We start from the raw sequence: 15,839 nt of genomic DNA, 5'->3' as shown, positions 1-15,839 counted from the left end.
GATTAACACAAAGGCAAGTATAACTTCTGTCTTCAGTAGCTCAGGATTTCATCCTCACCACAAAACAACAAGGCACCTTATACCATATAAACAGAGTGTTCCCCTAATTTTGAGAAACAACATTCAATAGCTTTGTTTAGATAGATTCTGCCATCCTTGTCAGTCATTCCAGTCAACTACTTCCTTGCTCAGTGTATCATTTGAGGTGCTTTTAAGTTTATAGCAGTGGTTCCCAACCTTTTTTTTGACCAGGGACCACTTGATCAGGGACTACTTGACCAGGGACCACCTTGACCAGGAATCACTCTCCAACATTAGTACCAAAAGGATTACGGATCGGATTGGGGGTGCTGATTCAGAAAATTGCATTGGATAGACCACATCAGCTCTAGTTTCTGATACAGAACATATACCATGGTAGGTGACAGGGAAGGAGTGGCAGGCGGTACAAAAGGAGTGGAAATAAAATAAAATAAATAAAGAAGAAGGAGGCTTGCAGAACAGATTTTTGTCCTCGTGGCCTACTGGTGGTTCACAACCACTGGTTTATAGGATGTGGTGACCACACCCTACAAACTGGAGGCCAGTTCAATTTGGGAAAAAAGAGGAAAAAAGCACAAAAAGGGATTTTGGTGTCAGGGTGGGAAAATAAAACAAATTAATGGCAAAGGGCAGATATTTGATATGTGTGTGTGCTTGTTCCAGTGTAATTTTGGTTAAAACAATGCATTTTTGCAACATTTGTTGTGGTGTCTTCTTTTTACCCTATTGACACCAGAAAAATAGGTGGTTGCCTCACCTCACATTAAACATCAACCCTCTACCTAGAAGTAAAGATTGCAGAATCCAGTCTTCAGAACTTTACTCACAAGTAAAACATTACACACAAGAACATTAGAACAAAGCATTTGGTCTCAGTGTCACAGGCTCCATTTAGAGTGACCTTTACCAATATATAATGTCCAAAAAAAGACAGGATAAAATTGACATTTGACCAGCATCAAACACATAGACACAATATTCACCCCATGAATGATGTTGAGTGACTAGATCTTGTCCCAGGGAAATTTTTTCCACCTGCCTTCCTCATGACAACATGCGTGATAGATACTTTTATAAAAAGCAATGTTCTGCTGAAGCATAATGCAGACATGACAGACCCGGTGAAGTCACTGCTTCAAAGATTACATTTATTGGAACTGGTGTTAATCTCTGGACCATGCCATCACGGGTTGTGTTCCCATTACACAAGTGTGAATTTCAAGGATGAAGATTAAATATTACAGAGGATTTTGAAATTTGCCTTTCAGGATTTAAACAGCCTTCCAAAGGGGTGGATGTACGTCAACATTTCATTTCAAGTGAACACTGCAATGCATTTCTCAGTCTACACACACTTGTCTCGTCCACTTGCTGATTGAAACATGACTTCCCAAACACAAAGGTCACATTCATGAAGTCTGATAGCTAGTACTGTGAGTCTAGGGCTTAATTTGATTTTCTGCCACTGTTCCCAAACACAGGATTTCTTTCTTATTTAAATAAACCAAAGCAGAGTTGGTCCTAATACTAGGCTGGCTGCTTTAGGACACAGATCTAAAATTATGAGAGATTATGAAAGGGCAGCAAGAAGTTGTTTGGTTGTTTTAAATGTATTTTACTGCCATGGATGAGAAGCAGCACTTTTGGGATTTTGTGCCTCATTACTCCAAATAACTTGTCTTTACATAATATACACCTTTGCAGGCATGTAGCCGGGGGGGGGGGGGGGGGGGCTTGAGGGGCTTCAGCCCCCCCCCCCCCAAATTCTCATGGTGGTTCACGAAAAGGCCTTACTGGTGCATTATTTAAACTGTTATGTTTATTCATATCATGATCTGATCACCATACTCAATATATCCCATATGCATGGGGGTATTGGGGTAATGATACAAAAGGTTTGCTAGGCTAGACCCTCTTTCACTCAGACTCAGCCCCTCCCAAAACTCAGCCCCCCCGAACCCCCCCTGAAAAAAATTTACCCCCCCCCCCCCCAAACGAAATCCTGGCTACGGGCCTGCACCTTTGGGTATCATTTCTGTTGAAGCAAGGTGCAAATTATCTTGTATTGGCATTGACTCAAACTATAAGGTATATTTATTTGGACTGTTTCTGTATTGTCTTAGGTGTGTGTGTGTGTGTGTGTGTGTGTGTGTGCTAAAGGTTGGCAGTTTGAAGCCACGGGTCAGGGTGAGCTCCTGCTGTCAGCCCTAGCTCCTGCCAATCTAGGAGTTCGAAAGCATGCAAATGTGAGTAGATCAATAGGAACCACTTTGGCGGGAAGGTAATAGAGGCGCCCATGCAGCCATGTCAGCAACACAACCAGGAGGTATCTATGGAAAATAGGCTCCTCAGCTTGGAAATGGAGCAAGACCACCTCCCCATGACCAGAGTTGAGCATCACCTCCAGAAAGCCAGAGATGAAAGGGGAAGCCTTTACCTTTGTTCTGTGTATTTGTATGTCATTGTTATTCTACTGTATTAAAGGCTTTGAATGTTTGCGTATCTGTGTATGCTGTAATCTGCACTGAGTCCCTCAGGAAGGTAGAGTGGAATATACATAAAGTGTATTATTATTATTATTATTATTATTATTATTATTATTCCATGGTGACACATAGAAACGTAAGGCGTTCAGGATGAAAATGTACTCAGCTTTTTAAATGCTGATGATAAGATATTAATTGCTCTTCTTCTATGGTTATAATGTCATTTTAATTTGAAGTTTACACTATGGTTTACCTATCATTTCCACTGTTGTTGTTTTAATGAAATGAAATGTAATTAAATTTTCATGAAAGTAATGACATACCACTACGAAATAGCCACTGTGCCCTACAAGAGTGGCTATAAGTCAGAAATACTGATTTATAGAAATCCATACAAATAAAATTATTTTCTCCATCACTTCAGAATAGCAATGCCTTTAAGCAAATTAATGTTGGCACAATCTTGATGTTTCTACGTGTATTTTTCCCCACAGCAGGGGAAAGAGGAAATATGTGTCAAAATTTACAAGTTCCCAACAGGTTCCAAAAATTCCCGATGAAGGAAACAATCTCTATGGCCTCTCCCACAAACATTTGTGTTTATATTAAGCCTGAATCATTTGTAGCCTTTGAAGCTATGGATAGCTGCTCTATGGACATAAGCTATATTTATCTTTGTCTTACACCTGCAGGTCGGCCTTGGAGGCATGTAATAGGTTCAATAGGAAGGGTGGAGGGGATGCTTCAGATCTTTGCTAAATGATAGGAAGACTTCAAGGTTTATGAGAAACAATTGCCTTTTGTTCATGTTTTACTAGATGTTTAGTGTAATTGTAGCAAGTAGCAACTATGTTGTCAAAGGCTTTCATGGCTGGAATCATTGGCTCGCTGTGAGTTTTCTGGGATGTATGGCCATGTTCCCGAAGCATTCTTTCCTGACATTTCACCCACATCTATGCCTGACACAGATGTGTATAAAATGTCATGAGAAAATGCTTCTGGAACATGGCCATACAGCCCAGAAAACTCACAGCAACCCAATAGCAACTATGCTGAAAATGTTTTTAAAAGCCATTTTTAAAAAAAACCCAGAGGAGGAAAATGTAGGTGTGCCAATGTTAGGAAAGAAGGCAATATCTCAGTTTTCTTTTTAATTGCTACTGTATTGGTTCTATTTTCTTGATGCCACAAAACAACATTTCAAAGCTTTGGTAACAGAAATTCTTGGCTACAGATAAACAGCCATGATCTTGACCAACACTGACCCACTGAAAGCTGCAAGCGAGAATTCCAACAGTGACACAATAACATGCAAGAAGCACAACATGAGAATAAAGAATTATGCTTATGAAGAGGCATAAGATTAATTTATTTACAAGTATTTTAAGCCATTCAAATCATTCAAATGTTTTCCTAGGATTTCAAAACAAAACAAAATACCACAAAAAATATATATACGAAGGCTACATCAGGAATATTTATAGATTTGCTACATCTGTCTGCTTTTTTTCTTTGCATCTGTTTGTCTTCTACTGCTTTTTGGTTTATTTCCCAGACTTGGTACCCATTCTTTAGAATAATTTTATGATGTGAAAGATATACATTAAATGGGCTGTGCATTATGTGATGGAAGAAAGAAAAACAAGATGAAGGAAGGAGAAAAGAAAGAGTGCAGAAAATCAAGGAAAAAGTAAAATCTCAAAGAACACTTTTGATAAATGTGAATACGTTAGTGTGTGTAGGCAGCATTAGTTTTGCATGTGAACTATTTGCATGTGAATATGAGAATGGCAATTATAGGAAAATAGAATAAGAAGTGAAAGATATTTTATACCCTTTTAAAAAAGAAAATCAAATGAAAATGTATGTTGACATTCTGTAGCATCATCTACATTAAAAGGAATTCCAAAATACTGAATGCTTACATTGCTTAAATACTAAACCTGTCGCTATTAGATTATTTCTTTATTATTCAGTTTCTTGCCTGAAGATTTGAATACGTTTTTTTACACTTACCTATAATGGTAGTGCCTGCAGTAACCATGTTGATATTATGGTTATGGCAATGAAAGCAAATGTAGCTTTGCAAGCTGAAGTTATTTGGGTCTCTAAGATTGTACGTTCATGACATGTATGCCATTCACACATTATATTTTTAAATATACACTTTTAGAAAACTTCAGATTTTAGAAAATTAATTGACTTTGAAAACTGGAAAGATCTAGGAGCTGTCATCCAATTTTTTTTTAATTTTCCAAACTCTGAGTGTATATTAAAAATGTAATCACTGAACTAAATAAACTAGTATTAGGGAAATTATATAGGAGCACTCCCGTGATATTAAACACAATGGGATTCCAATGGAATTTGTGGGGATTTACATAATTATTTTGCTGATTTTGACTAATCTGGTTAAGGCCACCATGTTGGGAAATTGGCAGCAGAGTATAATTCTTAAAAAGAAAATAAAATGGCAAAACATCTTTACTTTTCCTCTGAAGACAGTCGAAAAATAGTCTCCCCCAGGTGTTCTAGCCTCTCTCGTTGTTCCAGATCCTGGTACAAGCCTTTAGGAACTTTATTGAGGCCATAAAGCAACCCGTACAAACAGCCAGCAATAGCTCCGGTTGCAGCACTTTCACCTGTAAAATCAAGCACAAATGGGTGCCTTTTGTGCAGTGTTTATAGTGGACTCTGCAGAAGATACTTCAGCTGTGCTTTGTAAAAAGGTAAATAGCCTGTTAAGCAAGCCTTGCAAATACTGGTTTGTAATCGGGAAATGTTTGATTTTTATACCTATTTTCATTTAAAAATTTCCTCAGACAGAAAGAGACTGTGAGAGGAAAAAGATTAAGAAGCCCTGAGTTAACTAGTACATTTCTCAGTAGCAGAAGACAAGGCATGACGGTTGGTGATATTTCCACTTGTTCTCATGTGACATGCCTCAGGGGGAGATTTGGAACTAAGGTTGTAAAGTTTTCACCAGCTACTAATGAGAAGAGGAGCCATAACTCATCGGTAGAGCAGAGGTTCTGCACCGAGAAGGTACTTATATGGAATCTTTATCACTTGGCCCACCCAGCAGCCACCGCAGAGAAAGTATAATCCACGAGCAAGAGGTCAACATTTTCACCTTCGCTAGCATTCCATAAATTGCACAGGGTTCGAAGGTTTTGTTAAATTCCACACAACAAAAACAACAACCATCCTAATAAACTTGACTTCATTAGCCAAAAGCAGGCCCACACTTCCCACTGAAATACTGGTACGTTTATGTTGATTAAAATGGTTCATTTTATGTATTTCATTTCTTTTTACATTATAAATAAGATGTGTGCAATGTGCATAGGAATTCATTCAGTGGTCTGGGGGCCATGAACCTAACACTAGTTTAAAAGTTTGAAGACCCAAGCATTAGAGGATCTGGAGCACATCTACACTGACGATATAATACAGCATTGAACTGGTTTGGGAGAAACCGGTTTCACTGTACAGGTGATTTGACTAGCAGGTTTGAAACTGGTTTGAAACCACAGAAACTGCTCTTAAACTGCTGTACAAGGTTTCCCCCCCCCCCTCCATTTCTTGAACCAGTTCTGGAGTGGGCTCTACAATCCACATTTTGCTGAGCTGATTTCACCCTAGATCTGGGATACTAGCATCTCCTAGAGTGCATTATTTGGCTTAAGTCAGTCTTTCCTGCTACTTTTTTTATTTGCTGTGCATCCTTAAATGCACACTGCAAATTTGAATTGTCTCAAAGCTGCATTATAGTATCAGTATAGAAAGGACCCTAGGGATTCCTAGAGAAGTGTTTTTTCAGGTTAAAAAGTAGCCATTTTAATTTGAAATTTCCTTGCAGCCCTAATCCTGGTAGAGGGCTGTATTTAAAAAAGGCACATTACTCACCCCCGTGGAAAATGGCTCGGTTGCAAAGCTCTGTCCAATCAGTACCACATCCCAAGAGAGCATCATACGCAATCATTGGAGCATCATGACCTCTCCTTCCTCCACGACCTTCTGAACTCCATCTCCTGTAAGTCTAAATGGATAATTAACAAGCTTCCTTGGGTGACTTCACTGGCAATGCATACATAACACTCCACATAGTACGAAAATGCAATATAAAGTGCACTTACATATGTATGTATTCCATTGTTTAAAATGTTTTGCGTTGTATTAGAAAACTTTTTTTTGCATAAGCAATCACTATTAAAGCTAGTATAAGTTTTGACAACTTTGACACAACATGACTCTTGAATACAAATCTGAGAAACATGACTAGACCCAAACCTTTCCTACCTGAAGCACAGCAGCAAATGGTGGTACTTGCTAAACCCAAGGCAAAAACTATCCAAGGTTAATCAACGGGGATGTGTGAGCCATTAAAAATGGTTCAAAAGTCATTACAAAACTGGAGGTGTGGGTGTGTGTGTGTGTGACACTGGCACTTCATTTCTAAAGTGTTTCTAAAGTATACTTAGTGAAAATGTTGTTACTATAATGAAAGTTATGAAATTTTGTTACTATTTCATTATAGGAATTATTCATGTGCATAATTACTATATTTGGGGAAACTTTGGGGGCTCCTATCTCCCTCATTTTTAAAGCTATTGGCGTGAAACTTGCTACAATGGTAGAACATTTCACTTATCCATGGATTTTTAGCTATTTTTTTTATAAACAATGTTTTTAATAATAAAGAAATCTGTTCCTAGTTTCAAAGTGTTATTTCCTATTTAATTGTATAGTCTTTACTTTGAAAGTAGTTGTTCTACTCCAGAAACTTTGTTTTTCTGGCAGAAACTTCATTAAATTGGTGGAGACTCAACAAAGTAAAATGTGCTATATATAGGACGATGTCCCTTGTGCAAAGTTTTTGCAGTGTAATAAAATTTTGGCATGTATTTATGACAGTTTCAATTAGGAGATGACATTTATAACCCAGGAACAGAACTCATAGTGTAGAATATTAACAAATGTATTGGAACTCTGGCTGGCTACAAATTGATCTCCTCTCCTGACTGGGGTTTTCTGATACTAATGCATACTGGAAAACGTAGTTTAGGACAGAGCCTTTTGAATTCTTTGGCATAGGGCTCCTCCCCTTCCCAAAATGCACTGCACCCTCTGTTTCCTTCTCCTATTGGTGAGAGGCCATTAATTTAGAAAGTCAAGGCAGGCACCAAGGCTGCCTTTTTGGCTTTGCCTTTTGAGCTTTGCTTCCTTGTACTGAATATGAAACTGACTTTGGGAGCCTCCCGAGATTTCCAAAATTAAAAATTTAGTATGTCTTAATTTTTGGTGCATAGCACATGTTGGATATTGCATCATAAGTACAAATCATACAAAACTGATATGATTTACAATGCTTTCCATTTTTTTTGGGGGGGGGGGTTGCACATGCCGATTAATCACGTTATTCTGATACCTGAGACAGAAAATTCCATCGTTTTCCTGATACCTGGCAATATTCATTCAATAATCATAAAAGCTAGTAATAAACATCCTGCTGCACTTACACATAATGCTATTTGAGGTGAGTGTGTCACTCTGTCTAATGATAGGGCTGTTATCAAATGAGGACTCGTGTCATCTTATCACAAGATTGTAGTGATTTCATTTGCTCCTTTTACATTACTGATATGGCAATTATGGTTAAAGGTATAGGATAAATCCATCAGGTCTGCATTTTTGCACAGACCTACCATATTTGTACCTGGAAAATTTAGAACATGGCTGGACTTTCTTATCAAAACCCACATTTTTCAGAATTTTACAAACCAGTTTGCAACATTTAAAAACTTGTACATGAGTGAAAAATATACCCCCAAATGTACAAATATAAATGTACAAGGGAAAGAAAAAATGCATTGTTGCGGGAAAATATTAAATGTGCATATGCTAGAGACGGCATGTTTAAAAAAATTGAAAAACCATGCAGACTTTACAAAATGAATTTTGCCATGTCTGCTAACTGATGGAATGCATGCTGAAATTATCAGAGTTAGAGAGATTTTTTTTTTTTGCAAAAGTAATATTCATAAATTTGCCCTTCTGCATCATACCAAAATATTCTCAAGACAAACTCAGGCTTTACATTAAGTAATTGGATTAAATTAAATTAATTAGATTCACATAAATTGCTTCCTTGGAAGAGAGCTGCATGTTAGTATTGCTTTTGGCAAACATTTTCATCAATTGACTGAAAAATACATTCTTTAAAGAATTGGAGAAGAAGAGAGGTCCAACAGATCAATGATTTTTAATCTGGATGCTCCTGTCTCCTGCACCCACTGGACATCTCTTACATGCTGTGTAGACTTAACATTTCTTTTCATATACAGTTATTACATCAGGATCTTGACCACAAACTCTACATATAGCTTATGTTTCACTGTTTATGCAGGAGATGTACAACACATCTATAAAAGGTGTAACTTTCAAAGCATGACATAGCCGAAAGGATAGGCACTCAGTGCAATAAATGTTCCCAAAATAAATAAGCAAGCCACTCTGAATACTAAGCACATCTTTTTCTTGAAGTACATTCATGTTATCATCAGTCACATCTATTTTGATCTTTTTTTCAAAACAATTGCCAGCAATTGCTTTCCTTACTGGGACTTCATACCATGCCCTAACCTACTGCATCTGTGCATGGTTTGGTAACTCCAAAGGCACTCCAATAGGTCACCAATACTGTACAGAGACTCATTGGTTTCACTTTCCCCTCTTTGGAAGAACTGTATAAGTCCTGCAGCCTTAAAAATGCTCAAAACGTTCTTAAAGATCAATTTCACCCAGCATATTTTTTTTTGTTACCATCTGGCAGACAGTACAGGGTGACAAAGACAAGGACAAACAGAATTAGGGCCCAGAATATCAAGGCAGAAAATCCCACAATATTTGCTTTGAACTGGTTTATCTGAGTCCATGCTGCCATATATTCCAGTTCAAAGCAGATATTGTGGGATTTTATTCAGCTGTGTGGAAGGTGCCCTAGTCTTTTTGAGGAGAATCTGAAAGAAGCACCAGCCTTTCTACTTTTTCCACTTCTGGTTTTATATAATGCCTGGGTGGAAAATGTCATTGGCAGCCAGGGATGGCTGACCCACTGAGTTGACGCTGGCACTTTCTCCTCTCTATAGAATAACTGCCAACTTATCCATGGATCATATCAAAGTCTATAACTTGTCCTGTATTTAAACATGAGGTTAACTTATACTTGGGGACATAAAACTAGGGATTTACAATTGATATATGTATTTGGAAAAATACCCGACAGAGACACAGAACCAAGCTATAAAGCTGCACAGCTATACTTACCAGACACATAACTATATCAGTACATATAAAAATATATAGAAGGCTTTACCTTTTCTCTTTCCTCTGCATCATAGTTGTCAGGAAAGCAAGGTTTATTCTGGTTATCTTCATTAATTTCTCTCTCTTCCAAGTAAAACTGCCACTTTGCTTCAAAGTAAAACCAATGCTCCTGATATTCTAGATGCAAAACAAGCTAACTATGATACTTTTCTTCTTGGAAAGAGTATTTCAATATCACAAGCAACTGTGAGTGGCAAATGACAACATTCAATTTACAGGGATCCCATAGAGACAATGCACATCCAACCAATTATCACAATAGCAATCTCATCTTAACTTTATGCAAAAGAAAAGATTATGATCTTAAGCCTTTAACTAAAAAGATAGGGGCCTTCAACTTTCTGAAAAAGCAGAATATTGAATCTATTATAGATTTTAAGATCCACTGATCCTATACAAGTACATAGGCACACACAGGTGTGTTTAACATCAGGATTATATGCAGTGTTTATCAACAAGTTACATGGTGAAAGCCCAACCTTATAGATGTCTACTCAGATGTGTAAATCCCTTGGGTTCAGTGGAGTCTGCTCCCACGTAAGTGGATATAGGGGTATAACTTTAGTCAGAAAATAAATACTACTTTTTGAGCAATATCTCTACTTCTGCATAAGTCTCAAAAGTGGCAAACAAAAATCAAATGGTGTATTAATAATCCGAATATGACAATATTGTATCTCTTCCATTCTAAGATACACTTTTCCTCCTATATAAACACCTTTAAAAATGGGATACATCTTAGCCTCACAGGTGTATGCTATGTAATTTTGTTCATGATGATGGTACTGAAATTAGGGTGTGTTTTACAATCGATGACATATTGCAAATAAAGCAATACAGTAGTTTTTAAATACCATAACTGAAGTTATAAATTAAAGAGCAATAGTTAGCCAATGGTGAAAATCCATGAAACAGTAGTCTAGTTGTTAAAAATTGGGGACCGATTATCATATAAATAAACACCATTATATGCAATTAAAAGCCACAGATAGCAAGATAAACTCAATGTGGTGCCTTCGTGACACAATACAGAAAAGATGCAAAGATATTTAAATATTTGGTCAAGAAAAATAATTTCTTCATGAACATAAAGACACCTGGAAAAAACATGCCAATTCAGACTTTAACTGATTGACAGCTTCATGTGTGTATATGTGTGTTTGTGTCCATCCACCCACCCATCTGTGTGTGTTTGTCTTTTATGTCCAGCTTCATTTAGCTAAGCCCAAGGAGTCTTTCAAAATGTTTTTGTGTGTATTTATGGGAGTCAGTTCCTATTAACAACCTATTGATCTGCAGTTCCTACACCAAATTACTGAGTGTAAAAAATGTTCAGCCTTGTTTATTGTTTATTGTACTTTTACCTGCCATGTGCCGAATTGTCTTTTTGCAATAGTCTTCAGCCATTGGGACAACCTTCATCATTTCTCTTCCCCATTGGACCAGTGGCTTTCCTTGTATTGCATATGCAACAAAGAGAGCTGTGCACAGTGATCCCAAAAACCCTGAAATGAGCATTAAAACATGCTGGTAATTATGGTAAAAAAGAGACAGAAAAGCCAAGAAATGTCATCAAAGGGTATAAATCAGTTTATAGACAGACACATGGAGCTTAAAGAAATCCAGCATGCACAGTTTTGAAGCTCTGATATATCAACAACACATGTGTTAAAACTAATCCCAGAAATTCTGTTTTCATAATTAGTGGGACTGCTGATAAAACTTCAAGTCAAAAAATTAAGGAAACAACCTAAGTGAAGACAAATTTACTAGAAACTAGTTCACTATTTGGAAAAATCAAAATATCCCTAGTGTTGCATGTTACAAATAGGTGCATGTGTACATGTACTTCTGAGCTCAATGATTGTAATGTGAGAAAAGGGTGCATTGGTTCCAAAGAAATTATCTTCAGCATTCCCAGAATCACAATCACAACACAGGATGTGTCCAAGCTGTTCATTTGCTAATGCAAAGCTCTTTAACATCATAAACAAATTGGCTTAATTTCCCTAGGTGTTACCTGTAGGATGATTGTGAGTCATGCGTCCAACTTCAATGCTCACTTCAATGAGAGATTCCAGTCTATCAGGCTTCCAGTATTTCATCCCCAAGCACATGGCTTTTGTGGCAGCTCCAAATCCTGAACCTACAATATGATGAGAAAAAGTAAAGAAAAAGCGTGCAGCAATAAAATGGACTGTGTATGATCTAACAGGTAAACTATCATAGTAAATTTTCAAAGATAATAGAGAAGAGAGGATTTACTGACACAATGGTTCTGGTCCCTCATATTTATGTAACATGAGTAACATGGATTATTCCCATGTCTGAGATCAAGAGATATGGTTTATAAGTCAAAGACAACTGTTCCCCAGTTACCTTGAGAACTTGATAAAAAGTTTCATGCAAAATTTATTATATTTATTTACAGTATTTATATTCCGCCCTTCTCACCCCACAGGGGACTCAGGGCGGATTACAATGTATATATACATGGCAAACATTCAGTGCCATAGATACACAACATATATAGACAGACACAGAGGCAATTTAACATTCCAATTTTTCATGAGGGTATTCTGCCACCAGGGGAGCTGTTGCTTCACCGTCCATTTGTCACACTGATGAAGTACTTCCTCATTCTCTGCAGGCTTGCTGGAGATTTTTATGGCATCGTAAATTAGTTAAATTAGTCTCTCCGCATAGGCGGTACCTAAATTTCCTACTTGACAGATGCAACTGTCTTTCGGGCTGCAAAGGTCGACAGCAAGCTACACAAATTGGTTGGACACTCACTCCGACCTAGACTGGCTTCAAACTCATGACCTTTCGGTCAGTAGTGATCTTAATGCAGCATACTCCCAGCCAGCTGCGCCACAGTCCCAGTCTTTCTTCCATCCCTTTCCCTCAATACAAGCCATCGTTAAGGAGACCAGGTTACTGCAGTCCACTATTGTGATGTGGGAATGTGTGTCAGTTCTAGGACTGGAACTCCATCCTGATTATGATGATTGTATTTCTTATCTGCCTCTCTTTGTGGCTCGAGGTGGGTTACAACATAGTTAAACACATAATCATTGTAAAAATTCTGTAAATAGACATATTAAATGTATTTCTATAAAATGCAGAATGAAGATTAAAACACAGGACACGAGTTTAAAATTCATTATTAAAACTGGCTGGGTAGGCGTGGCAGAAGAGATACGTCTTTTGATGGATTTTAAATTTTAATTCTGACAGCTCATTTTAGCTTGGATTATTGATTTATATTGTGAATGGAGAAAGTTTGGGGGCCCCAGAAATTGGGACAGGAAGCTGGATTCAAGTGGACACCAACATGTACATGAATTGCATCCAACAATGCACCAACTTTAATCTTAGTGCATAGAGATGAGATAATTGTATCTCTGTCCACTGAGATCTAGAGATGAAATTTTAGGCAGGAGTATTTAAAGATTGGTCATTCCCTTCTACCAGTAGTAAAGGAAAGGATGGGGTTAGCATGTTCCTTCCCCATGTGTAGCTAATCCAGAGCAGTGAGAAAGAGAAGAGACTGAAAACTGTAAAATCCGGAGCTAGGTAGCTGTTTCTTTTTTAGTGCTCACAGCAACATATCCCGTGTGCTCCTGACTGGAGACTGATTAGTTGGGAAGCAGGAAAAAGAGGACACGGCAGCTTGGGTTCTGTGACAGACAGCAATGTTGCTCATATTTGAATTATAACGCCCCAGTTTTCAGTTCAATGAACAAGGTGGCTGATGGTGACTTACATTATTCATAACAATTGAGTATTATATTCTCAGACATGAAACCTGGCACGGCTTGGGGCGAATTGAACCACAATGTTGGGAATTGTAGTTCACCCACAATCAAAGAGCACTGTGAACCCAAGCAATGATGGATCTGGGCCACACTTGGCACATATACCCAAGATGATCAGCTTTGAATACTGACAGGGTTTGGGGCAAATCAACTCACAATATTGGGAGTTGTTATTCAAGCATAATGAAAGAGCACTGTGAACTCCAGTGATGATGGATCTCGCCCATACTTGGTACACATACTCATCATCACTAACTTTGAATACTGGCAGGATTTGGGGCAAATTGACCCAAGATGTTGGAAATTGTAGTTCACCCACATCCTTATGCATTTTCTAATGGAAGCATAAAAAAGCAAACAATATTTCTTATATTGTCGAAGGCTTTCATGGCCGGAATCACTGGGTTGTTGTAGGTTTTTTCGGGCTATATGGCCATGGTCTAGAGACATTCTCTCCTGACATTTTGCCTGCATCTATGGCAAGCATCCTCAGAAGGAGTGAGGTCACTACCTCTGAGGATGCTTGCCACAGATGCATGCGAAACGTCAGGAGAGAATGCTTCTAGCCCATGGCCATATAGCCCGAAAAAACCTACAACAACCCAATATTTCTTATAAATAGCATTACAAAAGATCTAACTGGGTATCGCCTGGTATCTAAGTTAATATCCAATTTTTTAAAAAAATTGCTTAAAACTGCACAAAGAATTGTAGACAGTCATTTGGGCTTCACCTGGTGCCGCCTGCATGCTGCTGCACCTCCCAGTGATGCCAAATACTAACCAGGACTGATTTTACTTAGCTTCCAAGATCGAGCATAGTATAACCATAGGCCCTAGTGATTCTCAGTTGTGTGTCCATATATGTTAATAATATTGTTCTTCTTCTTCTTTCAAAGGCTCCATCCAGTTTCCTTTTGGACTAGTTTTGATATAATGGTCAAGAGGCATGACATATGGCTTGTGGGCAATTAAGCACCATATTTAAAGAAAGTTATGATAGAAGGCACCCACTTTATATTGTGACTCAGATGTTCAATTGTGATCACTTAATCCACATGTAATCTTTCTTATATTTGGTCGGCATCATCTTCACTTTGCCTAATATATATTTGTGTTCTGAGAATGGTTCGCATAAGCAAGGGACTCACAGCAGCTAAGAATAACAGGATGTGCGTTATGTCAAGCTCAGTGGCTTTGCTGTAATGAAAATTCATCACCTGGCTATTTTTCTAACTTAATGGAATTAAAGAAGAATTTCCCTGTCGCAGAATATTAGGCTTAGAAAATCCAGTCACATCTAAATGAATCATCCTAGACCTAATTCATAATCCCATTGGCTATTTTATAGCCTTGAAATTAATAGTGAGGACATTTCAGGCTTGAAACATCCTTGCCTCAAGATAGACCTTAAGTTAAAGCACTAACAGAACAACCAGTGGTATCTTTTCTTGCATACACTTTAGCCTATTTGTCTGTGAGAGGCATCACTGTTAACTGGCCAGACATTTTGCAACCTGATGCAACATTGGGAACATTCTTCATTGTACATTAGGATGCAGCACTAGCCGAGCAGCCCTCATAGCTTCTCTCTTTTTAAATCTTGCTGCTTCTCCTCAAACCTCACCATATCCCATTTTAAAGTATTTTGGAACCTTGGCTATCTTGGAAATAACTTTTTGAACTTTGAGTCTCCTTTTTAGATTTGCTTATTTTATATACTCTTTTCTGAATAAAATTTTACTTACTGGATTACTTGGACAAAGTGTGGTTTTTAGTGAAAAGATGTTTCAGGGCTCCAGTGCAACACCTATCCTCTGTTCAGCTAACATTGCTACCCTTTGGGTATGAGCTCCGGTGTTCCTTTTTGTCCAGACTAGATAGACCCACTGCTCTAAAATTCCCCTAGGGCCATGATGGTGAACCTATGACATGTGTGTCAGCACTGACACGCATGGCTATTTTTGATGACACGCGGCCACATGCATACAGAGAAGTACACCTTATAAGAGCCAATCTAATTCCATCCTTAAATTTGTAAAAGGCTCTACAAATTTAACATCTGCACATGTGAGCATTGTTCACTCTATAACTCAGCATGG

General features: G+C 37.9%; 1 protein-coding gene across 2 annotated transcripts in view; it reads right to left on the bottom strand.

Moving 5' to 3' along the window:
* Positions 1-15,839, bottom strand: part of ADPRHL1 (ADP-ribosylhydrolase like 1) — a 43,436-nt gene that overhangs the window by 9,241 nt on the left and 18,356 nt on the right. Inside the window, exons 4-8 of one of the 2 annotated variants that reach the window (XM_060769650.2) lie at positions 11,938-12,063; positions 11,282-11,422; positions 9,907-10,034; positions 6,438-6,570; positions 5,017-5,170 (exon numbers count right to left, since the gene is read on the bottom strand). In XM_060769650.2, the coding sequence (XP_060625633.2) occupies positions 5,017-5,170; positions 6,438-6,570; positions 9,907-10,034; positions 11,282-11,422; positions 11,938-12,063 (682 nt within the window). Of the gene's footprint in view, positions 1-3,873; positions 5,171-6,437; positions 6,571-9,906; positions 10,035-11,281; positions 11,423-11,937; positions 12,064-15,839 lie in introns of those variants that run through there. The other variant, XM_060769651.2, reaches the window with a different exon arrangement.

Source organism: Anolis sagrei, chromosome 3 (assembly GCF_037176765.1).
Source record: "Anolis sagrei isolate rAnoSag1 chromosome 3, rAnoSag1.mat, whole genome shotgun sequence".
Lineage (NCBI taxonomy): Eukaryota > Metazoa > Chordata > Lepidosauria > Squamata > Dactyloidae > Anolis > Anolis sagrei.
The sequence above is the reverse complement of the archived record's forward strand: the minus strand, read 5'-3'. Positions and strand labels throughout refer to the sequence as shown.